The sequence below is a fragment of the Cuculus canorus genome, chromosome 12 (genome assembly GCF_017976375.1).
Source record: "Cuculus canorus isolate bCucCan1 chromosome 12, bCucCan1.pri, whole genome shotgun sequence".
NCBI classification, from domain to species: Eukaryota; Metazoa; Chordata; class Aves; order Cuculiformes; family Cuculidae; genus Cuculus; species Cuculus canorus.
In genome coordinates, this window is record NC_071412.1 from 22,471,310 (window position 1) to 22,495,063 (window position 23,754).

General features: G+C 56.4%; 4 protein-coding genes and 1 non-coding gene across 8 annotated transcripts; 2 read left to right on the plus strand and 3 right to left on the minus strand.

The window, feature by feature from the left end:
- Positions 1-652: 652 nt before the first annotated feature.
- On the minus strand, positions 653-4,828 carry PATL2 (PAT1 homolog 2). Of its 3 annotated transcripts, XM_054077850.1 has the most exons (13): positions 4,703-4,828; positions 4,044-4,199; positions 3,826-3,909; positions 3,600-3,738; positions 3,354-3,474; positions 3,172-3,269; positions 2,761-2,805; positions 2,482-2,630; positions 2,093-2,252; positions 1,620-1,760; positions 1,434-1,531; positions 1,207-1,275; positions 653-998 (listed from the first exon to the last, which is right to left on the minus strand). In XM_054077850.1, exons 2-13 carry the CDS (start codon positions 4,187-4,189, stop codon positions 977-979), a joined length of 1,272 nt encoding a protein of 423 aa, XP_053933825.1. In that variant the 5' UTR covers positions 4,190-4,199; positions 4,703-4,828; the 3' UTR covers positions 653-976. The 3 variants fall into 3 exon arrangements, with proteins under 3 accessions (XP_053933825.1, XP_053933824.1, XP_053933823.1); XM_054077849.1 differs by having other exon boundaries at positions 653-1,356; XM_054077848.1 differs by lacking the exon at positions 4,703-4,828 and having other exon boundaries at positions 1,207-1,356; positions 4,044-4,515.
- Positions 4,829-9,102: 4,274 nt separating this feature from the next.
- On the plus strand, positions 9,103-12,178 carry B2M (beta-2-microglobulin). The gene is made up of 4 exons (XM_054077854.1): positions 9,103-9,265; positions 9,694-9,984; positions 10,482-10,516; positions 11,530-12,178. Exons 1-3 carry the CDS (start codon positions 9,196-9,198, stop codon positions 10,493-10,495), a joined length of 375 nt encoding a protein of 124 aa, XP_053933829.1. The 5' UTR covers positions 9,103-9,195; the 3' UTR covers positions 10,496-10,516; positions 11,530-12,178.
- A 145-nt stretch (positions 12,179-12,323) lies between these two features.
- On the plus strand, positions 12,324-19,753 carry TERB2 (telomere repeat binding bouquet formation protein 2). Of its 2 annotated transcripts, none has more exons than XM_054077851.1 (7): positions 12,324-15,029; positions 15,478-15,559; positions 16,902-17,047; positions 18,263-18,324; positions 18,808-18,896; positions 18,978-19,093; positions 19,263-19,753. In XM_054077851.1, the coding sequence occupies exons 1-7, from the start codon at positions 14,966-14,968 to the stop codon at positions 19,406-19,408; spliced, it is 705 nt and encodes a 234-aa protein (XP_053933826.1). In that variant the 5' UTR covers positions 12,324-14,965; the 3' UTR covers positions 19,409-19,753. The 2 variants fall into 2 exon arrangements, with proteins under 2 accessions (XP_053933826.1, XP_053933827.1); XM_054077852.1 differs by having other exon boundaries at positions 19,005-19,093.
- A 781-nt stretch (positions 19,754-20,534) lies between these two features.
- On the minus strand, positions 20,535-23,455 carry RPS17 (ribosomal protein S17). Its single transcript, XM_054077613.1, has 5 exons — positions 23,297-23,455; positions 22,999-23,150; positions 22,645-22,750; positions 21,077-21,142; positions 20,535-20,660 (listed from the first exon to the last, which is right to left on the minus strand). Exons 1-5 carry the CDS (start codon positions 23,297-23,299, stop codon positions 20,580-20,582), a joined length of 408 nt encoding a protein of 135 aa, XP_053933588.1. The 5' UTR covers positions 23,300-23,455; the 3' UTR covers positions 20,535-20,579.
- On the minus strand, positions 22,837-22,960 carry LOC128853411 (small nucleolar RNA SNORA71). Its single transcript, XR_008451972.1, has one exon. It is a non-coding gene; the product is annotated as a small nucleolar RNA SNORA71 (small nucleolar RNA).
- Positions 23,456-23,754: the final 299 nt, after the last annotated feature.

Here is a 23,754-nt window from a genome sequence, read left to right on the forward strand (position 1 = left end):
GGGTTAAAATTATGACTTTCACTCCAATAACAACCCACCAGCATCACCCCTCTGAAGTGACATAGCAGTAGATGGCATGGGCTGCACAGGAATGAACACAGCTGTCCCAGAGAACTTTCCAACAGTAACATCTAGAGAAGGCTTTGAGCCTGCTTGGGCAAACCCAAACCTGAGGGCAGAGAGAAAGGCTGAGGCTGTAGGACACCAAGATGAGCAGGAGAGGCATCAGAATGACAAAAGCAGCTACCAGAACGGTGGTCTGGAGCTCCATCCAGCTGGCAGCCTACAACATCACCTCTGGCATGAAGGACAGAAGTCCCCCCAGATCCCACACTACATCTGTGGTGTCTCCTGCCTCTGTACAGCTGTATTCAGGCATCTTAATTGCTCCTCTGAAGCATGTTTCAGAAGCCAAGATGTATTCCCCTGTCCACAGCCATGTAGGTCCCCGTGATCCCCTTTCTACTCCCTTCCAAGCACACTGCCTTCTCCATCATCTCCCTTTACCCAGGGTTCTCTGCTTCTCCTTCCCCTTTGCCGTGGCACTTGGATCCCCACCATCCCGACCAGGGGTCTCTGTGCCCAGGTGGTGCTCTCTGGAACCCCACAAGGTGCCCACAGGAGCCAGAGGAGTTCATTAATCACCTTTTTATTTTATTTCAAGTGCTGTACACAAAGTCACTCCCCCCCAAGGTGCTCCCAGCGCCCCTGTGCAGACCCTGCCTCAACACCTGCCATCATCCATCACTCACTGCTGCTAGGCACGAGGCTGGAATAAGTTACCCCCTCCCCATGCTGTGCTCCAGGCACCGGGGCAGGGCAGCATCAGCCCTGGAACACCAGCCCTGCCAGTGCCCATTCACCCAGAGTGCCCTGCACCAGGGTAAGTGTTTGCTTCGGAACACAAAGTCATAGCATCAGGCCCTGACTCTTCCCAGCTCTGCTGGCCACAGCTCCCCTCCCCGGCTCCCAGGGCTCAGCATGGCAGCGGGGAGCACCTGCGGGAAAGAACAAGGCTTGAGCAGAAGGCTGTCAGCCTCGCCTTGCCAGCAGCCAAGGCTGACCGGCACCAGAGGAGCAGCAAAGCCGCAAGGGTCAGCTCAGGCTGGCAGATGCTTGAAGGCTGGTGTCTCCAAGGGGAGAGAAGCCCCAGGTGTTGTCTGGGATCCTCAGGAGAGGCAGGGAGCCATGCCAGGCGGTACTCACTCCATCTTAGCTTCCAGGTGGTGGACAGTCTGCTTGTCCAGGTAGCGGCAGAAGAGCGAGAGAAGGTTGCTGGGTAAAAAGAGAGGCTCCACTAAGGAGGCCTTGGGCACTTGGGATAATTCACGGGCAACGAGGAACACCATGTCCGTCCTAGGAGCACAGACACAGGGGTGAGAGTGCCCCACTGGTCGGTGAGCCCCAGCCCTGCTGCTCCCACAGCCCCTCACCAGGTCTCAAAATCCCCACGGCGTGGCTCCAGTGGCACGTCCGAGGACAGCAGCTTCTCACCGTGGCTCAGCAGGGAGTAGAGCAAGGAGATCCCAAACTGCGGGGAAGCACCAGGAGAAGTGTCACAGCCAGCATCACTCCAGGGACACCACAGGGCTCTCGCCCTCCTCCTTGGGGCTGCATACCTGGTTCTTCAAGGCCATGGTAAGAGGGAGCTCCGGGGATTCAAGCAGAGGTCTGGTCATCTCCTGCAGGACCTCGATGAGTTTGCTGAAGGCCATCCTGCCCACCACCTCGTTCAATGGGCTGTAGAGCAGGGGGAGAGACTGGGCAGGGCAGAGGGGAGAGCAAGGGTCTGACCATTCACCCTGTAACAGCCCCATCCCCATCCCAACACCTGGGGGGACACAAAGGCCAATGCTGCCCCTTTTCCCAGAGGCACTGCCACCAGGATCTGCTTTAACAACTCCTGGAGACCTTTCTCCTCCTCCCCTGGGACAGAAAGGGGCTCCTGTATCTCATGCTAACTCCACCAGTGCCGGCCCATGTTAGGACCCTGCAAGCCTGACACCCACCATTGCCCAGGGCACCCCCCAGCAGGAGAAGACATAGGAAGGAGGCAGCCCGGGATGTCCCTGCCCTGGCTGGAGGTGCTCACCTCTTCCAACATGTCCTTCTTCATCAGGAAGGGCAGGTGGTGAGTGATGGTCAGCAGGATCTTCTCTGCTTGCTCCCGGGTCAAGTGGGGCAGGAGCCGGGCCATGAGTTTCTTGCCCTTCCGCACACACAGGAGTTGCAAGAATTCATCTTCTGCCTCCCTGGGGACAAAGGCTCTGTTGGCACGCGCCCTGAGATACCTGTAGCATCTCTGTCCATCCAGAAGGAACAGCATCAGCTCCAGTGGAACACAAGGTTCATGGGCAGGGTGGTGACACACAGAGGACAGGACCAACCCTCTCCATCACCCCAAACCACTCATCCATGACCATATGGGCCCAGTGAGAACCAGGACGTGCTACCCACTCACTTCTCTCAGCACAAACTCACTCTTTGCTGCTGCAAGCCCTGATTTTCAAGGCTTGGTAGATACACTCTACTTCTTGGCTCTTCTGCTCCTGACAGCAGGGCTGCTGCTCCTCCAAGGCCATGGAATTCTTCCGCTGTGTCTCCTCCACTTCCAGCAACAGCAGGAACAGCTGGAGAAACCACATGGGCTTAGAGCTTGGAGCATCCTCTGATCAGGCAGATGTCCTCTTGCAAAGCTCCTTGGATGAAAGCCAAGCATCTGCACCATCCTGCCCCTGCCCCAAACTGTAGCTCACTCACCTTCTCGATCCGGTGCAGTGCGCGAAGCCGATGGCTCCCTGCAGCCTTCAGGAGGGGAGAAAGGAAGGCACAACAGTTACAGCCAGCACCAGACACCACCGCTGGCAGAACGCTGGGCCAGCTGCTCCCTGGGATCAGAGGCAGCTTTGGGACATGCAGCAAGAGAGGACACAGCCAGCTCCAACCGTCTGGAGTCCTAATCCCGCTCTTGGCAGGGGACAAGCTACCACTGCCGAGGCAGCACTCGCACTGTTCTGTAGCTCAGTGCAGCACCCAGCACTGAGGCAGCATCCACGCTCAGTTCCAGCAGCTCCTAAAGCTCCTGCTAAAGCTTCCCCAGGCCTGGGGAAAGCTTGGAGCCATATCCCCAACCATCCAGAGCACCTGCCAGCCCAGCTCTGCTTCACCTACCTCCTCCACGAGGGCATGGTGCACGGCATCGATGGCCCGTCGAGGGCTGTAGCAGGTGGACACAGCAACCTGGCCCAGAGAGCCAGCGATGCGCACCACTGGAAGAGAGGTAGGACACAGTGAGACTATGTCTTGTAATCCCTCAGCCAGTCGCCCACCACCCACCCACCCTAGCCCCTTACCGGAGTCATACGTCTCCACTTTCTGGATGAACGGCGTGACCAGCTTAAGAGGCTCCTGCTTATTGCGCCCACCAAGCAGCTCCTCCTCCGCCTGTCTATGCTCCAGCCGGTGGTAGTACATCTGTAAGGACAGGAGTAGCCAGGAGGAGGGCCACCACCAGACTAGGTACCCTCTGGCTCCCAGAGAGATAAGGCCCCAGCCTTGAGGAGCAGAACAAGACATAGGCACTGCTGAGAGGAACTCACCTGGTAGTAGTAGTCATCATCTATGTTTTCACTCTGCAGCTGGATCATCTCCACCTTGACAACCCAGTCCTTATCCTTGGAGGTCATCAGCCCAGCATAAGGGTCCGTGTTAGGAGACCACAGCTTCTCAGAAGAGATGCTAGCATGGGAGAAGATTGCAGTGTGCTGTGACTGCCCAGAGCCCCCCTACTCCACCCCATAACTCTGAGGAGGCGGAACCCCTTACCTCTGCGCCTGCCCACCCTGCTGCTGCCGCTGGGTCAGGATCCGCTGATGCTGGGGGTGCAGCTGGGTCAAATGGCTAGGAGCACTGTGGGGCAGACCGGAGAGGGGCTGGGGACTCAGAACCCACACTAAAGCCATCCCAGAGCAGGGGCAAGCCCCAGCTCATGTGTGGGGCTCCCTCAGTCCCACCTGGGCATCCCGCTCACCATTTCCACCCACCTGAGGTCCACCTGGCTGCTAGCTGACAGACTGAAGAAGAGAGTAGGGGTCCAAAGAGGGAGACATCGGACCGAAGTGCATGGCGAGAGGGGCCGTGGGAGCTGCTGATGTTGGGTGACAGAGGCTGGAAAGGGTCGGAGACACATACCCTGCAGTCTGGAGAGGAGAGAGAGGCATTTAGGCACCTGAGCCTTCCTCTCCAAGTGCCCCAGCCAGGGCTGCCAGCTCTATGGCTGGCTTCTGGCTCCCGGCTCCCATCCTCACAGCGGCCACCCTCTCCCTGCACAGAGGGGGACGCATGGGGCACCAAAGCAGTGAACCCTCCAGAACCCTGGGACAGGCAAGGGGACCAATGGTGTCACCAAGGACCGCACACTCCAGGTCCATCACCAGCATCCCAGCGTGAACCCAAACATACCACCACACACAGCACAGGTCCCATGGTGTCACTGGTAAAAACAGATCTATGGAGCCATGGCTAGACCAGTGGCTCATTTTCCCCCACCACAAAGTCACCAGAAACGTGTGCTGGCAGATCAGACCAGAGCTGCAGTCGGGCCCTGCACCACAGAGCTTTGTGAGGCACCTTCTTGTCCCCGTTCACTCTGGGGAACCCTCTCAGAGGGACAGGGCAGCAGCTTGCACCCCACTGCCCTCACCTGGTTGGGAGCAAAGAGCGGAGAGGGTCTGCGAGCCAGTGCAAAGGGCCGAGGGGAGCATGGGGAGCGAGGCAGTGGTGACTGCTGTGGGGCAGGAGACGGAAGGCATCACTGGGACAAACCTGTCCTGGGAGCTGCACCTCTGGGGAGGCAGAGGGGACACGAAAGCCCCCAGATCCATTACCTGCTGAGAGAAGCGCTGGCGGGAAGGACTTGGAGGACCATCACTCTGAAGTCAGGGCGCTTGAGTCGGGGTGAGCTCCCATAGCCCCCTCTGCACTGGGGAGCTGAGGAAATCAAGGTTGGTGGATGGCGGGGGTCTCTCCAGAACCTGGAGGATGGCTTTATCCTGTGGGACGAGGCAGCAGGAAGTGGGAATGAGGCCCAGCTGGGGACCAATGTAGCTCCTCAACATCAGGCAGTCAGCAAAGCCTGTGGATTGTTGCTCAAGCTGGACCACACACCAGCCAGGCCCTGATCTGGGCAGTTTCCCCAGGGAGGCACTTGGCACTGAGGTCCTGGTCCCCCCAAACTCAAAAGCTCTGCCTTCAAACCCAGGCTCTGCTTTGGGGTAGGCACCTCCTCCCACAACCTTTGCACCCCAGAGACAAGCTCTTGCACTCCAGACCCACAGTCAGTCTTTGAGGTCACCCCTTCACTCCAAATCACTCACAGGAGCTCCTGGCCACTCCTTGAGGGCATCTTTAAGGGTACCCACCTCCAGCATGTGGTGGGGCGGGATGCTGCTGGGCAGGAGCCCCACACCACGGATCCATCGCCAGCTGGAAGACAGAGAGTTGGTCAGCAAGGGGAAAGACAGGAGAAGAGGAGCAGGGAACGCTGCAGGGGCAGGGGGCATTTTTACCATGATCCTCTTTGCCAAATTCTGCCCAGGAAGCACCAATCCTGCTGTCCAGCACCGCTGAGTCCTGGCTCTGTGGGACAAAGAAGAGGTTTACAGGTACAGCAGGTCTTCTTCCCTTGGGAAGGGACCAAATCACCCCCAAGTGCATGGGAATGTTGGAGATAGAGGGAGCAGCACCAGGTCCCCATCTGCCCACCAGCCAGGGACAGGTCCCCTCCCACTCAGAGTCACCTCCAAGAGTGAGGTTTGCTCTGCACGGGCTCTCATCACTGCTGGGTCTCCCAAGCCATTGAGCTCCTCACAAGGCTCTCTGGTCTTCCTCCTGTTCCTCTGGACCCAGCGCCTCCTCCTCTCCCTCCAACTCGGAGCTGACTTGCTCAACCTCTGGCTCCATCCCACCTTCCTCTTGGTGCTCTTCCAGCTGCTCAGGATGCTTCCAGCCCTGATTCCTCCCTGACCTCAGTCTCATCTGCCACCACTGTGACCAGCTCAGGGCTCATCTCCCGAGGCACCAGGGGCTTTGTGGCATCCTCCTCAGTAGGGTCTCGGTCTTGAGGGGGAAGAAAGGAAAGCACATCAGGGTGAGAGAGCCTGGGCAGCGTTCACCAGGGTCTCTGCTCCAATCAGCTCCTCACCCTCATCCTCCTCACCCCACTGAGCACTGGCTGATCTCCCTGACCCTGGGGCTCCCCATAGCTCTTACCTAACCCAAAAGTCATCTCATTGTACAGGTCGAGCTCTTCATCCTCCTCAGCCATCTCCTCCAGCAGAGGAGCATCTTCCACCAGCAGTAGTCCTCAAGGGATCTGCAGTGGAAAGCAGGTACGGTCCCCGCTAAGGGAGCTGGACAGAGGAGGGATAACCCTAACCGTCCCCCAAGCGAGGGCAATTCAAGCTCCACCCTAGAGCCGGCGGCGCTGGGCAGACCACAGAAATCACGGCTCCTCCGTGGCTGGAGAAGAGCGAGAGCCACGGGGCGCGGGAACTACGAGCCCGTTGGAGCCCAGAACCAGGGTTCGGCCACCCGGAGCCGATGGAGCAGAGCTCCAGCCGGAGGAGCTGGTAGGGACCGAGGGACACTGTTTAGGCTTCAGAGTGAACGCCCCACCAGCGGCACTGAGCGCAGGGCAGGGCACCCTGCCAGCAGCCACCGTGGGAAACAGGCTCAGGGCGGGGCGGCACCGAGAGGAAGGGGCTCCGGGAAAGCGGCACCGGCACCGACCGCCCCGGAAGGAGAGGCAGCGGCAGGGAACAGGCTCCGGGAGACGGGACTCTGGGACGAGACCATCCATGGCACCGACCGCCCCAGGAAAAGCTCGCAGCAGCGCGGCCCCGGGGCGGGCACTCACTACGGGCTCGCCGCCCTCCGCCATGGCGCGCCCGCAGGTCCCCTCTACGGGGCCACGCTGCCCCCGCCGCCGCCTTTTACCGGCCGGCGCCACCGCGCAAGCGCGTCTGTACAGCATGGAGGCACCCGGACCAGCCACTGCGCATGCGTTTCCGTACAGCATGGCGGCGCCCAGACGAGCCATTACGCATGCGCACTCCCTTCGCCTCTCGCCTAGGAGCAGGGGTGGGATTTGACGGCCCCACCGCGGAGAAGGAGGTAAAGCTGCCGACACCGGCGTCTTTGGGGCACAGCGCATCCCAGCCTGGTTTTGCCCGCCGTTCTCACACTTCCTGCCAGTGAGGGCGTTTCCCAAAGCGCCCTAAATGAGAAGATTTGGCTGTTCAACCAAGATACGTGTGACTTTCCGTGCAGAAGGAACTCGCGGAACACTTCTCATTATAGGGAGAGTCTGCCAGGCACTGCTGGCTATGGCAGAATCATCTCCAGGGATTCCCAACCTGGCAGGCGGAGCCCAGGTGCCAGCACGCAGAAAGGGTCCCTGTCCTGCAATCAGCTGTTTGTGTAATTAATCCTCCCTGAGCCAAGAGCACCACTGCCCGGAGCAGATCCAGCAGTTTATTCCTGTCACAGCCCTGAGACCCCTGATAAGGCCCTGGGCAGCAGCTGCATCCTCTTATCTTGCAGCAAAAACACAGCAGCGTCTGCCTGGCATTGTTCCTGGGGTCAGAGCTGGCTCTAGGCTGGCTGAGCAGGGTCGATCACAAGTATTTGCAGTTTTTTTCTTTGCCCAGTACCCGATTTACCATCTGCCTTTGGGAGGGAGATCTCTGTATGTGCTTTATTGATATTACATCAGCTTTTTAAATGGGAGGTGTTCAGAATGCAAGGCTTAAAAGGGCCCAGCATTAGAGCATCTGTGACACTCCTGCTTTCTTCTTGCTATAATGATTTTTCTTTCTTTTTCTCTTATTTGTTTAACTTTGTAATCCCTGTGCAGCTGAGTGGAAGACATATCTGTGTATCTGCTTCCTTTTCTGAAATGGTGACTCCAAGACAAACAGTACAAGACCTGCAGGACCAAAAGCAGACAAAACACTCTCATATATAAAATATACGTGTGTTAATACTGATTTACTTTCATTCTTTAACCTTGGATTTCTTAATGCTGCTGTACTTCTCTACCTTCAAGCTATGATACAGGGCGTACCCAGCCCTGCTGGGCTTTGGTACTTGGTTTTACTAGTGGAGGCACCAGAAACCTGGCTTGTTGACCTTTGGTTTCTTGTGTTGGTCAACCAGGGAGTCTGTACTGTGCGGGAACAGCACAAACAGTCCATCCCACAGCCGTGGACTAAGATTCTCCCGGAAGACTTTGAAGCAAGGCAAGCTGAGGCTCAGGAAGGAAGGCAGGGCTATGCCAGCACTGGCTATGGGTGTAATCATGGAATGGGGCTGGGCTGGGAGGGACCCTCAAAGCCCATCCAGTCCCACCCCGTGCTGGAATCAGCCACCACCTCCCACTGGATCAGGTTGCTCCAAGCCCCAGCCAGGCTGGCCTTGAACCCCTTCGGGATGGGGCAGCCACCACTGCTCTGAGCAACCTGGGCCAGGGCCTCCCCACCCTCACAGGAAAACATTTCTCCCTAAGACCTCATCTCAGTCTCCCCTCTTGCTGCTGGAAACCATTACCCCTTGTCTTAATACCAGCCCCGGCTGCAAAGTCTTCTGCAATAGGCGTTTTTTACCATTTTGGTGAGGGGCAGGAGCCAGGCGAGCCCCCTGCAGCTGCTCTGCCATGACTGGCTATGAAGCGCCATCCATAGGGGTGTCCCAGGCCAGGCTGGATGGGGCTTGGAGCCTCCCCCGATCCAGGGGCAAGTGTCCCCTGCCCACGACAGGGGGTGGAACTGGGATGGGGTTTACGGTCCCCTCCAGCCCAAAACCATTCTTATGATTTGATGACCTGTGCCCGCAGCAGTGTTTCCTGAGTGCTGGGCTCGAAGCCCGGGAAGCAGCCGACTGTGGCTGCATCCCGCAGCCCGCCTTTGGCGCCTCCATCCCTGACGGAAAGCCGACACCGGGCGACCTCAGTCCCCGCAGTGCTGGCGAGGCGGAGCACGGTCACGAACAGAAAGCGAAAGCGCCGGTGCGCGGTGCGCATGCGCAGTGCCGGCTCCCCGCAACCTTGGGGCGCTTGCCCTGCCCGGACACCGCTGATGCGCGGTGGCCGCGCGCCCCGATTGGGCCGCAGCGCGGGGTGGGGAGCGCAGAGCGGTGATGGCGCGGCCGGCAGCGGTTCTGCTGCTGCTGCTCCTCATTGCCGTGGTCGGCGGGGAGCGGCCGAACGGTGAGCGCCCGCGGGGGCTGGAGGCGGCCGGGACCGGCGACCGGCGACCGGCGCGGGGGGTCCTGGGACCGGTTATCGGCGGGGACAGTGGGGTGCGAGGGGTCTGGTACCGGGTACTGGTGGTGGGAGGGAGGGGCTGGGGGCAGCTCGAGCACCGGTTGCCGGGGGGGGGGGGGGGTGAGCGGTACTGGTTACCGGCAGCGAGAGGGGCCCAAGCCCGGTTACCGGTGGGGGTGGTTGGGCTATGGGGGACCCGGTTACCAGTAGCAGGGGGGGTTGCCAGGGGTCTGAGAGTTGGGGGTGGTTACCGGCTCTGAGAGGTGGGGGTGATACTGGTTACCGGTAGCAGGGGACGCTGCAAGGGTCCCGGTTGCCGTGCCTGGGGTCGGTCAGTGCCTGTTGCAGCCTTGCCTCTCACTTACCCGCAGTCCCGGCTCCAGAGGCGCCCAAGGTGGAGGTGTACTCCCGCCAGCACGTCGCAGCAGGCGAGGAGAACATCCTCAACTGCTTTGTGAGTGGGTTCCACCCACCGCAGATTGACATCGCCCTCCTCAAGAACGGGGAGCCCATGAGCGGCGTGCAGTACGCAGACATGTCCTTCAATGACAAGTGGTACTTCCAGCGCCTGGTGTATGTCCCATTCAGCCCCAAGGATGGCGAGCTCTACGTCTGCAGAGTGACCCACGCTGGCTTCTCGGAGCCGCGGTCCTTCCAGTGGGGTAAGCTCTGCCACCCCTTGTGTGTCAGAGTTCACCGATTTATATCTCTAGCAGCTCCATTACCCTTCCCGGGAAACAGGGCTATAACGGGCTGGATTTTGAAGGTTTTGTGTGTAAAAATTATCCTGGGTTGGTGAAAAGGCTGTGTATGGGTACCTGTGGGAGTTCGATAGTGGCAGACGGGGAAGGTGTGCCTTGGTGCTCTCTGCAGGTGTTTGGTTGTGCTGTGTCTGGTGGCTCTTGGTGGAGCACTAAGATCTCTTTCTAGGTGGACTTGCCTGGAACGAGATGGGTTGTGCAGCAATTTTTGGGTTTCCATTTGGCAATGAGGATGGATCGTGCTGGCCCAGCCTGTGGCAGCAAGGAGACAGCCAAGCTGACATGGCTCTGGTTCTGCACTGGGGATGGGCAGTTTCCAGCAGGGATGGGCTTGTGGTGATGTGTGAGCAGTGGGCTGTTCGCCCCAAAGCTTAACGTCTTCCCCTTCTTTCTTGCAGATCCTGACTTCTAAGCCATGTCTGGGATAATCATGGTGAGTTACAGTGGTGCTTCATGTTGGGAAGGGGAACATGGACTGCTTTCAGGAAGTCAGTAGCTTGCAGAGCTGAGGAACAGAAGCAAACGCCCAAAAGAAGAAATACCTATAGTGTGGCTCTGGATTGGGAGCGAGGCTGGTTGACACTCTTCCTACCCACTACTCTCAGCTGTGCCTCACCTATGGGAGTCTCCTTTGCTCAAAAGAAAGGAGCCTCTCTGAGTCATGCTCTCGTGTATCTTTGGGGTGTTTGGAGATTCTGTTCAGTGGTGTCAAGTGTCCCCTAGTGTTTCTCCAGCCCCACAGCACTGTTTCCCATATGCCAAGGGGGAAGTTGCCATACCTGGGAATCCCCGTGACTTGGGAGGCAGCCAGGCCGGTAAATCCCATGCCAGGCAGCATGTTAACCCTGCAGCAGGCAGTTAACCCTAGGGTTAACCCTAGTTAACCTGCCAGGATGGTTAACCCTGCAGTCGGCAGCGTGTTAGCTGGGTATTACAGGATTTGTGAGCACAGTTGGGTGCCTTGCTGCCAGGACAGAAGCAGTCCAGGTGTTATTCACTGGTGTTTTGAGGTGCTCAGGGTTCTTCAGGCTCTTTGGGCATATGCCGGCATAACTGATCCAGATTTAGCAAGCTGGAATTGGCAGGGAAAAGAAAAGGAAGGCTCCATAGCATAGCCTGGCTGAAGTCATTGCAATGCTGGCTGAAATGCCCTAATTGTGCACCCTGATAGTGGCTGGGTCATTATTAACAAGCCTTTGGAAGCATTCCCTTGGAATGTCCTCCATGGTGTGCCAGGGTGGGGTGTGGGTCGCACTGTGCTCATGAGGCAGGGTGGTGGGATGCCAGTGTGGAGCCACTGATGGTGAGGAATGGAGGTGGGACACTGGTGGCTTCACTGAAGTCTGGAGTTTCTGATTCAGCTGATGTAGCTTCGTTGGGGAAAACACTTTTTTCCTACAATTGAAGGTGTGAACAGTGACTGATGTCAATCTGTCTTCTATGCAGGACTGATAGAATTCTGCCTTGCCATTCAAAATCACCTTGAGCTTCTGCCCTTTCTTCACATCATGCTTACAATTGAGAAGAGCCGTTGTCTTCACTGCAAAATTCCTACTGTCCCCTGTGGTTAAAGTTACCTCTGTGAACCTGCTAAATTGCATTCCTGGCTTTCTCCACCATGGAATTAAAATGCAGGGGCACTAAGTGGAGAGGAAATCCATGTGGAGGGAAGGAGGGTGGTCTTGCACCCATGAGGCAATGCTATTGAAGCTGCCGTGACGTGACCTGACCATTGGGAGCCAAGTGGGTGGTGGGGTTGTAATCCTGGAAATTCAGGCTCTGTTGTGGGAGATTTGTCACACAACCTCCCAGGGTTCCAAACTTGGACATAAACACACCCCAAAAAAAACACTGTCTTTGAAACCCACTGTTCTGTTACATCATCTGCTCTTGGTAGTTCTTGTAGGCGCAGCTGTTGTTACTAAAACAAGCTTTACCTTCGGGGGTATGGGCAAAGGTGTTAGCTGGACTGGTTTTTTTTTTTTGAGCACATAGCTATAACTTACTGATTGAAAACTAATTGTAACCCTGCAGTGCTTGGAATTGCACAGGATTTGTGTCTGAATAAAGTTGGCAGACTTTGAGAGCCCTAAAATGTTTCTCTGCATTGTATGACCCCTCAAACTGACCTCATGGCTTCTGGGTTGTGGGTGGGTCTGCAGGGTGGTACCATCCTCAGACGCACTTTCATTTTCCTGCTGCAAAGCTGCAGGAAGCTTTTCCACTGAAAAAAACAGAGGACTTAATGGTTTAACTGGTTTATCTGGGATGTGCCTGGCCAAGGGCTCCTGAGGGGAAGGCACGAGGTTAAAAAAAGGGATGAAGCAACGCTGGGGACACAGGGTCTGAGCTGGGTGAGAGGAAAAGGATTGGTAGGCAGGATGTGATGCCCACTTCCAGGGGGAGAACTCCAGCTGCTGCTGCTCATTGTGCATGGAGTAAAGCCAGGCTGAGGGGAAGCTGAGGTGCCTGCTCGTGTCCGTTGCTTCTGCTTTTCTCTTCTGCAAGTGGCTGACCCCACAGGAAGCCCTGATCTGGCTGGACTTGTGCCATGCCTTGGGGCTTTGGCGCTTCCCAGAAAAGGTGCTGGGCTTCTATTTTATGGAAAAGTTGGCACGATGGCTAGTTGACTGTTGGATCACAGAGGATCCTCTCAGTGCAGCCCTCACGTGTGTGAGCAAGGATTCCTGGTAACCCAGTAGGTGGATCTGTCCCATGTCTCTTTTTGGGTGTGTAAAGACTTGCTGTGACAGACGGGTGTTGCAGAACACTCACTTGGGATTTTGAGGGAGCTGGGCTTGTTCTGGAGCTTTTGCACATTTTCTGTGGTGTACAAGAATAATAACAACTGTCCTGTGCAAAGCTCTGGCTCTGCTTGGAAGGAAATGCACCTCGAAAACAAATTCCTTTCTACTTGTGGTGGTTTGCTAAGGGTGAAGGGAGCATTTACACAGACTGCGCTTCCCAGAGGAGCATTCAGACCGGGAGAGGTGGGAATGTCACGGCAGGGGGAGGGGTCATGGAAAACGCTTGTTGCCCAGGGTGGGGCAGCAGGGCTCCCTGGAGCCATCACAGCCCAGACTGCAATGCCAGCGGTGCTCCGGAGAGCAGCCAAGCACAGTGCTGGCCCTGGTGGGGTTCTTCCTGCAGTGGAAGATGGTCCGGGAGGGCGGAAAAAGCTTTGGCTTCTTCAGAGACCACAGCGGAGCAGTACAGCCTGCTGTGAGAGCCCGAGGTGGGTTGAGTCACTGACCATGTCCTGGCTTCCTCCTCTGGATCACAAGGAGCCACCAAAGCACCTACCGCTGCTTTGGCTTCACCACTAACATCATGGCTGGGTACATCACACCGACAGGTAAACCTCATCTCAATTAGGAGACGAGTGGAGGCAACTGCAGAGCTGGAGAGGCTGTAGGAGCACAAGACAGCCACATCTCCAGAGGAAAAATATAATCTTCCCACACTGGGGAAGTCTGCCTGGATTGCATCTGTGGGCTTCTTGTGCTTTTTCTTAGGAAATATTCTGATGACTTATTTAAAAATCCCCTCTCCATGGGAGAACGACATGTGCTGGTCCTGGAAGCTGGCTGCTGTGAGTCACATCTGAACTCCAGGACCTTTCTCTGTTATGGCAGGCACCCCTGGTGTCCGGCTCTGGGGCTCCGATGGTTTCTGGGGTGTAATGGTGCTGCTGCTGGCTCTTCAGCAGAAGTTCCCAGGAGATGGAGCTGCTGAGGTATATCTTGTCATATTTAAAGCATGAAATAAAGCATAGAAGAGGTTTACAAAATACAAGCAATTTTCCTGCAAGCAAACTCCATTACTTCTTAGGTTGCTCAGAGCAGTGGTGGCTGCCCCATCCCTGGAGAGGTTCAAGGCCAGGTTGGATGGAGCTTGGAGCCCGTGATGCAGGGGGTGGGACTGGGTGGGCTTTTAGATCCCCTCCAACCCAAAGCATTCCGTGATTCTAAGCAAACTGTTTCCTGAGTCAACCAAATATGAGTGCATCTAGAACAGCTTTCGAGCAGGACAACGTAGAAAAACTGTTTTGAAGACCAGCTTCTTCAATGTTACATTTCTTTGGACTTTTTGAAGCTTCACCAGTTCCTGCATTGCAGGGATAGGGTGCAAGAGGAGGAGGAAATCTTTCAGGACACACTGCTGAAAAGTGGAACTGTGTGAAAGAAGACATTGCTGTGCATCCAGTGCTGGCTCTGCCACCACAGCGCCGGCTCTGTGGAAACGAGTTAAGTGATCTGCTCCCTCTGCAGCAAGCAAAGCCCTGCAAGCTGGGCAAAAGCAAATTTCCACAGCATGTTTGTGCCAAAATGTTGTTGCAGTGCGTGTGAGACACAAGGTGCAGAGCCCAGGCCAGCGCGGTTGCTCCACAGGCGGCTCCGGTTCAGCTCAGCTGAACCAGGCTCTCCGGTGCCATAGTCGAACACATTTCCCTGCCTTTTTCTCCTTTAATTTGACAGTGCAACCAAGCAAGTTCTTCAGTTTATGTAAAACCTTGATGTAAAACAAGTAAGAATCCAAGGCTGGGGTTTCTGCTTCACTTTTCGGCAGTGCTGACACCTGAAATCCTTCCCTGGCAACACTGAAGCCCCGGCCGAGGGTCTCAGGACAGGGGGTCCCAGTCCCTGCGGGGCTTACAAAGCTGTGGACGTGGCACCCAGGGACAGGGTTCGGAGGGGCCGGGGTGTGGGCTGGGTGAGCTGAGAGGGCTTTTCCAGCCCCAGCGGCTCACACCGCGCTGCTCACGGCTCTGAGCCCAGCCTATGCCTAGGACACCGCCTCGGGGGCCCCACGGCCCCTCAGACCCCCGGTCCCGCCCAGGTCCCGCCCCTGTCCTGCCGCCCCACGGTCTCCCGTCCCCGCGATGTTCCATGGCCGCCGCGCCTGGTTTTCAGAGAGCGTCAGCCCCGGCCCGCGGGAGCTCTGGGGTGAGGGGTCTTGCCACGGGGCAGAGCCCTGGGGATACAGGACATGGCCCCTCAGTGGGGCAGAGCCCTGGGGACACGGCCCTCTCAGTGGGGCATAGCCCTGGGGATACAGGACATGGCCCCTCAGTGGGGCAGAGCCCTGGGGACACGGCCCTCTCAGTGGGGCATAGCCCTGGGGATACAGGACATGGCCCCTCAGTGGGGCAGAGCCCTGGGGACACGGGACACGGCCCTCTCAGTGGGGCATAGCCCTGGGGACACGGCCCTCTTACCCCCCAGCCCCACAACCAGACCTGGCATCCAGCCCCATCCCAGGCCACCTCAAGTCCCGTTGGGATGAGTATTTGTAGGATTGGGGATAAATTGTGATGGGGACATGTTGGACTGGGGACGTGTTGGACTGGGGACGTGCTGGGCCACCCACCTCCTCCTCACGCTTTCTCTACAGCAGCCGGCGGCGGGGTGCTGGCCCACCAGCATGATGCTGAGTTCCTCTTCAGCAGCGATGCCACGCACCCGGACACCCGCAGGTGGGCTCCATCCCCCAGTGCCAGCAGCATCCTCCTTGCTTGGGCCATGCCCATGGTCCTGGTTCACATTGAGCCCTCTCCATGTGATGTCTGGAGAGAGAAAAACATCAATGAGGATGTGGATAACAGATCTAATGTGTTTAATGTACAGTACTTAACGAACGCTGACATCTTTTAACAGTCAGGGTGGTGTTTGTAGAGTGTCTGGTGTGCGTCTGCCAGGTTTTTACTGATTATGAGGGTGCTGAGAAATCACCTCTGTGCTAATCCACACCAAGAGAAAGCAGAAAAGGCTGTAAAACCCACCCGTGTGTGAGGCTGCCTTAGTAAATTAAACCGCTTGCTCTGGTTTTCTTGCTACCTGGAAAAACTCTGAAACAGAGGCGATGCTGTCCCCAAGAAGGGAACTGGCTGCAAAAAAAAGCCAGGGCGAATTAACTTGGAAAGCAAGGGGAGAGGTAAAACAGCTGGAAAAGAACTGCTCTTTTCCTTCTTTTTGCTTAACGCAAGCAGTCAGTGCTCCAGAACCTTTGTACAAACATAAGGGAAGGCCTTTTGGGGTCATCCTCCGGCAAGCGGATACGCAGATGTATTCGGTATCAGTAAATGAGTTTATGTGAAAGGGAACCACAATGTTTCCTTGCAGTGCTCACCATCGGTCTTTCTGGGCTGGACTGAACAGCTGCTTTGAACACACGATTGCTTAAACCGATTTAGATCTTTGTAATCCTTCAGCCACCCCATTCCAGCTGCTGAGGGGAATCCCAATGAAGCCAGCCTTCCTTCCGCCACAGTCTCCTCCAGAGCGGCTGGCTCCCCCAGGCCGAGTCACATATAATTATATTCCTATTCATCTTCAGGTTCTTCCTTGGGAGAACTGTAATCGTAATCCATACCCTTAAACCCAACAGACAACTCTAAATTCCCCCCCAGGGAAAATGCCAAGCGCTTGAGCATCCCCCATAGCTCAGCGTAGAGCTGCCGCTGTGTGGGGACTATACTGTAAGCCTGAGCAGGGACCAGCGGACCAAGAACAAATCAATAACATGACACTATTCCCCACCTCTCCAAAGATACAGTCTCATCTGGAGAGCAGGTTGTGGAGTGGTGCCATCTAATCCCTAAAAAAGTAACTGTTTGCCTGGCCCAAGCTGCTCTCGGAGGTGCCAGCAGCTGAGACACTGCTGATAGAGTCTCATAGTTAGAAAGTTACAGAAAATGAGGTGTTTTTTGTGAAAATATCAGAGCAGTTCAGTTCTAATGACAAGATCCCTTCAAACATTTTGTTCTTGCTATTTTTTTATGCCTATCTTTGGAAACCAGCTGCCCTTTTCTCTTCCAGAATTCATGAGAGTCAGGATTACCTGGAGGGCAGAGCTACAGTCTTCCACTCCCAATACCTCTGTGCGTGGGCGAGCTCTGGCACGGCAGTGAAGGCGTCAGTGGCTTTGGGTCACTTCATCCTGCCACCCACCTGTCTGCAAGAAGGTCAGGGTCAGGGGGTTTGTCTCCCTGGGGGTTCACCTGTGAGCAGAATCTTTTGCGGGTGTGAGCAAGGGCCTCCAAGGACTTCTGCCACAGGGAGAGGGAATGTCTTACTTCTTCTACAGTGGCAGAGGATGCTCCTTCAGTTACGTGCTCCATCTGTTATCACAGAATGGTTTGGGCTGGAAGGGACCTCAAAGCCCATCCAGTTCCAGCCCCTGCCATGGGCAGAGACCTCTCCCACTGTAGCAGGGGCTCCAAGCCCCATCCAGCCTGGGCTTGAACACCTCCAGGGATGGGGCAGCCACCACTGCTCTGGGCAACCTGGGCCAGGGCCTCTCCACCCTTGCAGCAAAACATTTCTCCCTAAAATCTCATCTCAATCTCCCCTCTTTCAGCCTAAAACCATTCCCCTCATCCTGCCCCTACAATCCCTAATCAAGAGCCCCTCCCAGCTTTCCTGGAGCCCCTTTCAGTACTGGAAGCTGCTCTAAGGTCTCCCTTCTCCAGGATGGACAACCCCAACTCTCTCAGCCTGGCCTCATACGGGAGATGCTCCAGCCCTTATATCATCTGTGCGGCCTACTCCAGACCCACTCCAGCAGGTCCATATCTGTCTCATGCTGGGTGTTCCAGAGCTGGACACAGAACTGGAGCAGAGGGGAGAATCCCCTCCCTCGCCCTGCTGGTCCCACTGCTCTGGATGCAGCTCAGGACACGGATGGTTTCTGGGCTGCGAGCGCATGTTACAGCTCATGTGGAGCTTCTCATCCCCAGCACTCCAAGTCCTTCTGAGGGCTGCTCCTAATCCATTCTCTTCCCAGCTACTATCCATGTTTGAGATTGCCCCAACCTAGGCAGAGTACTTTCCTGTTGTTGAACTCCGTGATGTTCACATGGTCCCGCCTCTCCGGCCTGTCAAGGTCCCTCTGGACGCCATCCCTTCCCTCCAGTGTGTCCACAAACTTGCTGAGGGTGCTCTCAATCCCCTGTCCATGAACTGACAAATATGCTCAACAGCCCTGGTCCCAGTATAGACCCCTGAGGGACACCGGTTGCTGATCTTCCCCGGCCATCGATCCGTTGCATTGCACCAGTGAGCAGCACCATCCAGGAAGCCCCTGCCAGAGTTCCCAGCGCCTTCACTGGCACTGGCAGCAACGGCCACAGTATTGGTATTTGGTGCTCTCACAGTTGTTCATACTTTGTTCATGGCAGAAATCAGAGGGAAGATCGGCTGTTTCATTTGGGAGCAGATGGATGATTCTCTTGCAGAGCAGGTAAGAGAAAAGATATACATGACAGGAGATGCAGACTGAAAAAACATTGGTGTTGTGAACTCCAGGGAGCCTGGTTTGTAACCCAGCCCTCACCCTAAACACAGGATCTGATCTTCCTGTACATGCTGTGCTGTGTCCCTCCCAGCACAACATTCCAGGGAACAACACCGGCTTGAGCACGAGATGCACAGGAGGGATCTTCCCTCTCACCCAGGCAGACTGTCAGCTTCCTGGCACATCCGTATGGGGCTGCTGATTGCTGAGCTACAAGCTCAGCCCTTCTGCACAGCATTTTCCTTCCTTGTGCAGCTGCGAGATGCTGCCTGCTCTGCTCTCAGAGAACTACTCAGTACGTGTCAATAAAAACCATGATTAGATTTAAAGTCCGTTCTATATTATGCTTGAAATCACAAAATACCCCTAAAACTTGGCTCCCAGTACCCAGGGTACAATTTTAACTCAGCTCTGCCTTGATATTTGCAGCCCAATGGAAATCTGCTGGATGGACTGGAGGCAGCGGGAAGAAGCTGGGAGGAAGAAGCAGATGAGGACACAGTAGATCTGGCCGAGAGGTATCATACTGCCCTCAGCGGTGGGATTTGGAAGCACCCTCCACATTTCAGGAGATCCCAAACGTGTAGGAAATAACACAGTTTTTTTTCCCCCACTGAATACACCAGCGAAGATGAAACAGGCTCCGGAGCACCTGCCCAGCAGGAATTTCCATATCATGCCCTGCAGGAATATCCGGTGAACAACATGGTGACAGGTAATGTCCAGCACTGGTAGATTTTCAAGGTGCTCCTCACTTCTTCCCAGTACTCACAGCAGGGGGAATGTTGTGGGTGCCACCAGAACCACTTCTGTCACCTCTGTGCTTTCCATCATTCTTGTTTTGTCAGAGGAGCTTAGGGTTCCCTCACGCTTTCCCTTCGTAGGCTATGCCTCTGCTCGTGACATGAAGAAATACATCGGAGAGCTCCATGATTTCATTCCTGGTACCTCAGGCTATGCAGTGCATTGGATTCACAGTGAAATCAACCTTTACTCTGATGGGAAGACCAAAATGAAGAGAAAATTCTGAGTAACAGGGCTGCTTGCATCAGAGCTGCCAGAGTTCTTGGTTGTGTTTGGTAATTCAGTCCCACAGTTAAGATGCTGGGGTGCCTCCTCCCTCGCGCTCCAATGGTTATTTTAACCCTCCCATGTTTTAGTTAAATGGTGTGGAGATTTGTGGCATCAAGCTGCACGTTCCAAGTTAAATCTCAGCGGTATGCAGGGGATTGATAAATTATCCCTGCTTGGCTTATCCTGGCTGCCACTCCATGTGTTCCATGTACACTTACATACCTGACTATTCCTGCTGTGAGCATTTTCTTCAAGGAACTAAAAGAAATTCCACAGCAAAATTAAATGTAGATGTTTCCCTCAAAACCACACATCCTTTGTCTTCTTATTTGTGGAGGGGGGATTAATGGTGTGGCTGCTAACAGCTGTTCTCCTTGGAAGGACACACAGAGGTCTCCTTGAGGGGACAAGTCACAGCACAGCTGCTCCCACCCACGTCCAGGCTCACCAGTGGGGCCCAGTGCTGCTGGGATCAGGAGAAACCAGGGACCCTCTCCTGGCCAGGATGCCCAGGGCTGCTGGCCCACAGGTGCCGGTGCCAACCTTCACGCAGAGCAGGATGATTTTGGGGGGGGAGGGCTGAGCCCCAGAACTCTCATATCCGTGGGGAAGCTGTTGGATGGAGGCAGGACAGGGGCAGGATAGCACAAAGCCCACCAGTGCCTGTCTCCGCGGGGAGCTCCCACCCCAGACAGCATTATGCTCACCCGCTTTCCTTCCCTCACACAAGAAAGTCAGCAAGAAGACTTTCTTTCCATTTTTTGCACTTAAAGTGACCAAGGCAGTTACAAAAAGCCACTTTTATTCCGGCACAGCATGACCCCTGAGCTGTCCATTCAGAAGAGGCACAGAGTTTGAAGTATGGAGGGTGAGGAGCTCCAGCAAGAGCCACCCCAGTGTCCTCTCCTGGCTGTGTATTGCCAGAGCCTGTGGATTAACTGCCTTTCACCTCCCAAAGAGAAGAAGAAACCAAAAAGGCACCAGCAAAGCTAGCAGTGCGGAGGCCTTCCCACCTTCCAGTGCCTTGGATGTCAGCCCTCCCTCATCCCCAAGGATGCAGTTCCAAAGACCAGACAGGCCGAGACAGTTTCCCACATTTATTGGAAAAGCAACAAGCAGTGGCCGGCTCAGAGCGCTCCTCGTGGCGTTTTGAAGTTCATCCCCACTGTTGGCTGCGTCACCTGCAGGTTGGACAGGCTGCCAAAGTCCTGAAAAACAGGAAGGATAGGGATCATCTGAGCTACCCCGCCCACCATGTGTCAAGAGTGGAGGCAGATCCTTCCCAGGAGAAGCAGGAAGGTGCTGTAGTGGCAGAGGGGGTGGTTCACATCTCCAGAAAGGGAAGATGACCACCCTGCTCTGGAGATCCGCTCCTCCATGGGGAATGCAGTCTTTTTATAGACAAACCCACATTCGTCATTGCCCTGCGAGGGCTGAGGCGGCCCTGGTGACAGCATCCTGGGATGCCGTGCGAAGGGAGAGGAGAGAGCACAGCACTCGTCTTTCCCTTCCAAGAGCCGCATGGGAACTGATCTGATTGCAGGTCCCAGGGATGCCAGGAATGAGCATGGAAGCCTTCATCTGACAGCACCCACACCCTCCCTCTGGCAGTGAGAGCACTCACCAGGAGCTTCAGCATTTCCTTGGTATCGGGGTCCACTTCAATGATTTCCTGGTCAAGGGCGGAGACCTGCGGATGGAGGACAGACGGATGCAGTTTGACCAGGCCCTGCAGTCATAGGCATCTCCGAACTACCTCCTCCAGTCCTGTCCCACCACAAACAAGATCCTGCTGCAGGGCTCTGACAACGGAATGAGCCGGGAGGACCCCAATGGAGTCAAGCTCTCAAGGCCCATGCAGGAAGGAGAGCCACTCATGGATGCCCGAGGCTGAATCAGCACCGGGAGGAACCAGGATCTGGCCACAAACACACAGGCCCCAGCGATCACCAACACCAGCCACACGAATCTCTACAGCTGGGCCACTGCCAGACCAGGCAACGGCCCAGCCTCAGCACCCGGGGTGTCCTCTCTCCAACCCCAGAGCAACCTCCTAAACTCTCTCCAGCCCCGCACTGCCACCTCCACACCTCCTTCCCAGATGTCACACTGGTGTTTTCCTAAGGAACTGGGAATGATGCAGGCTCAGCTAACGCTGCATCCCACTACAGCATGGATGCTCCTTCCCTGCACAGGCTCCCTCCAAGGGGAGCTGCTCTCACCTCATCTTGTCTGCAGAACTTAGTGGAAGATCACTATGGAAGACACACAGACAGTCCCCCTGGGCTGGTTTCTCCAAATCTCTGACACTAGCACAGGGCTGGCACCCAAAATACAGCTTCTGAAGCATCTGTGAGGGGTTCTGCACAGAGCTGCCAGTGGTTCATGTGCCATTCCCAGCCGCCAGGAGCCAGGGAATCAGAACAAGCTCTGGTCTCTCCTGGGAGCTGTCACCTCACCCTGGGCTACAAAACCAAGGCAGCAAAGCCGGAGGTGGGGGGGACTGCAGGAGGGAATTCCCTCCACCTCACCGTGCTGCTGCAGCTCCCCTGACTCATCACCATCCTGCCTATTCCTCCCAGACCATCCTGAAAGTTCCATGGAACCAAACCCCAGCACCAACGGTTTGGGAGAGCAGAGGGAACAGAACCGGGCGGTTCTGTGCAGCATGGAAGCCAGCAGCTCCACCAGAAGCTGCTCAGGGAGATCTGGAATAGGGGCAAAATATTCCACATCTAAAGGCTACAGGGTTTGGGAAGGATGGGATCGAGTCCACCAAACGCTTTGGGAGTGCCTTTCCCCACTTTATCGGCAACTGAGTCACAGGTGAGACCCCAGTTCCTTGCAAACATGGGGACAAGAGAGGAGGGGGCTTCACCAGTTCCCTCCATCAGTGACACCTGCTATACTACACGTTTTAAGCTGCTCTGAAGCATCTTCCTGCATCCCATCTAGTTATATTTTGCTCGAGTCAGGAAAATCGAGAAGGACTATCACCTGCTGACTGACAGCAGAGTTGAAACACAAGAACTCAGCTGCTTCTTGCACCCAGGCAGCAATTTTTGAGAGAGGACCTGGATACACGACCAAAATCTGCCCCAGCCCCTCTTCTGCTCCTCCTGCTGTTCTCCAGGCAGGCAGGACAGATACACAGACGCCGAAGCAGGCACTCGAGCGCAGCCCGATCCTCACCTCGGGAACGTAGTTGTCCCTCCTCTCCCGCTCCTCCTCCTGCAGTTTGATGGAGATGCCTCGGACAGGTCCCCTCTGAATGCGCTTCATCAGGTGGGTGACGTACCTACGGGACACGGGACCGTCCCAGGGCCTCCCCACCCCGTCCCTATCCCACCTCATCGCTGCCCCCCCGCCCCAGGGCCGAGGCCGTGTCCGACAGCACCAGGGTCCGGACGGGACTGCCCTCCGGACACGGGGAGGCTCTCGTGCTGCTCTCCCTGTACGATCGGTGGCCGCGCCACGATGCGGGACGCGGTCACTGTCGAGTACAGGGGCCCCCGCCCCACCGTCCTCGCCCCCGGCACCCCTCACCCCGCGATCTTGTTGCGAAGTTTCTTGCTGGGGATGATGGCGATCTCCTCGCAGACGCGCTTATTGGTGTGGAAGTCGTTGCCCAGTCGCGTGTAGTACTTCTCGATGATCACGCGCGCCGCCTTCTTCACCGTCTTCGTCCGGACACGTCCCTGCGCGGGCGGGAGAGCCGAGGACACCGGTCAGACCGGGCCCAGCCGTCTCCGCCCGCCCCCCCCGCTCGCCGCTGCCGCCCGGCGTCCCCGCGGAGCGTCCCCGCCGGCCGATGGCAGCGGATGGCGGCGCGTCCCCCACCCACCATGGCTGCGGCGGCAGCGGCGAGAGCGCAAAGGCCGATGGGAGGCGTGCGGCGCGCGGAGGAGGCGGCCCCACAGCGCCGCTCTGCGGCCCGGGGGCCCCAGAAGCGCGAAGCGGGACTGGGGCTCCCCCGGGTCCCGTTGTCCGCCCCCGCAGCACTGAAACCACGGAGTCGTGTAGTTGGAAAAGACCTGCGAAAGCACAGGCTAGAACCGTCCCTGCCCGCCACTGAGCGCCGCGTCTGCGCGGCTTTTGAAGCCCTCCAGGGACAGGGACTCCACCCCTGCCCTGGGCAGCTTCTGCCAGGGATGAAATGTTTCCCACTATCCAACCTAACCCTTCCCTGGCACAACTTGAGGCCATTTCCTCCAGCCCCATTCCTTGTTCCCTGGGAGCAGAGCCCAGCACCCACCTTCCTCTACTCTCCTTTCTAGGAAAAGCAGAAAGCGATGAGGTCTC

Excerpts from the sequence above, each read along its gene's own strand:
- PATL2 (XM_054077848.1), bottom strand. The coding sequence starts at position 4,189 with ATGTGTCTCCGACCCTTTCCAGCCTCTGTCACCCAACATCAGCAGCTC. Across the intron at positions 3,910-4,043 it reads AGCAGCCAGGTGGACCTCAG|TGCTCCTAGCCATTTGACCC; the intron begins GTGGGTGGAAAT and ends TCTGCCCCACAG. Across the intron at positions 3,739-3,825 it reads CAGGGTGGGCAGGCGCAGAG|CATCTCTTCTGAGAAGCTGT; the intron begins GTAAGGGGTTCC and ends CTCCCATGCTAG.
- B2M (XM_054077854.1), top strand. The coding sequence starts at position 9,196 with ATGGCGCGGCCGGCAGCGGTTCTGCTGCTGCTGCTCCTCATTGCCGTG. Across the intron at positions 9,266-9,693 it reads CGGCGGGGAGCGGCCGAACG|TCCCGGCTCCAGAGGCGCCC; the intron begins GTGAGCGCCCGC and ends ACTTACCCGCAG.
- TERB2 (XM_054077851.1), top strand. The coding sequence starts at position 14,966 with ATGTTCCATGGCCGCCGCGCCTGGTTTTCAGAGAGCGTCAGCCCCGGC. Across the intron at positions 17,048-18,262 it reads ACCCACCTGTCTGCAAGAAG|AAATCAGAGGGAAGATCGGC; the intron begins GTCAGGGTCAGG and ends TGTTCATGGCAG. Across the intron at positions 18,325-18,807 it reads ATGATTCTCTTGCAGAGCAG|CCCAATGGAAATCTGCTGGA; the intron begins GTAAGAGAAAAG and ends TGATATTTGCAG.
- RPS17 (XM_054077613.1), bottom strand. Across the intron at positions 22,751-22,998 it reads CTTCGCAACAAGATCGCGGG|GTACGTCACCCACCTGATGA; the intron begins GTGAGGGGTGCC and ends CGTGTCCCGTAG. Across the intron at positions 20,661-21,076 it reads AGGAAATGCTGAAGCTCCTG|GACTTTGGCAGCCTGTCCAA; the intron begins GTGAGTGCTCTC and ends CCTGTTTTTCAG.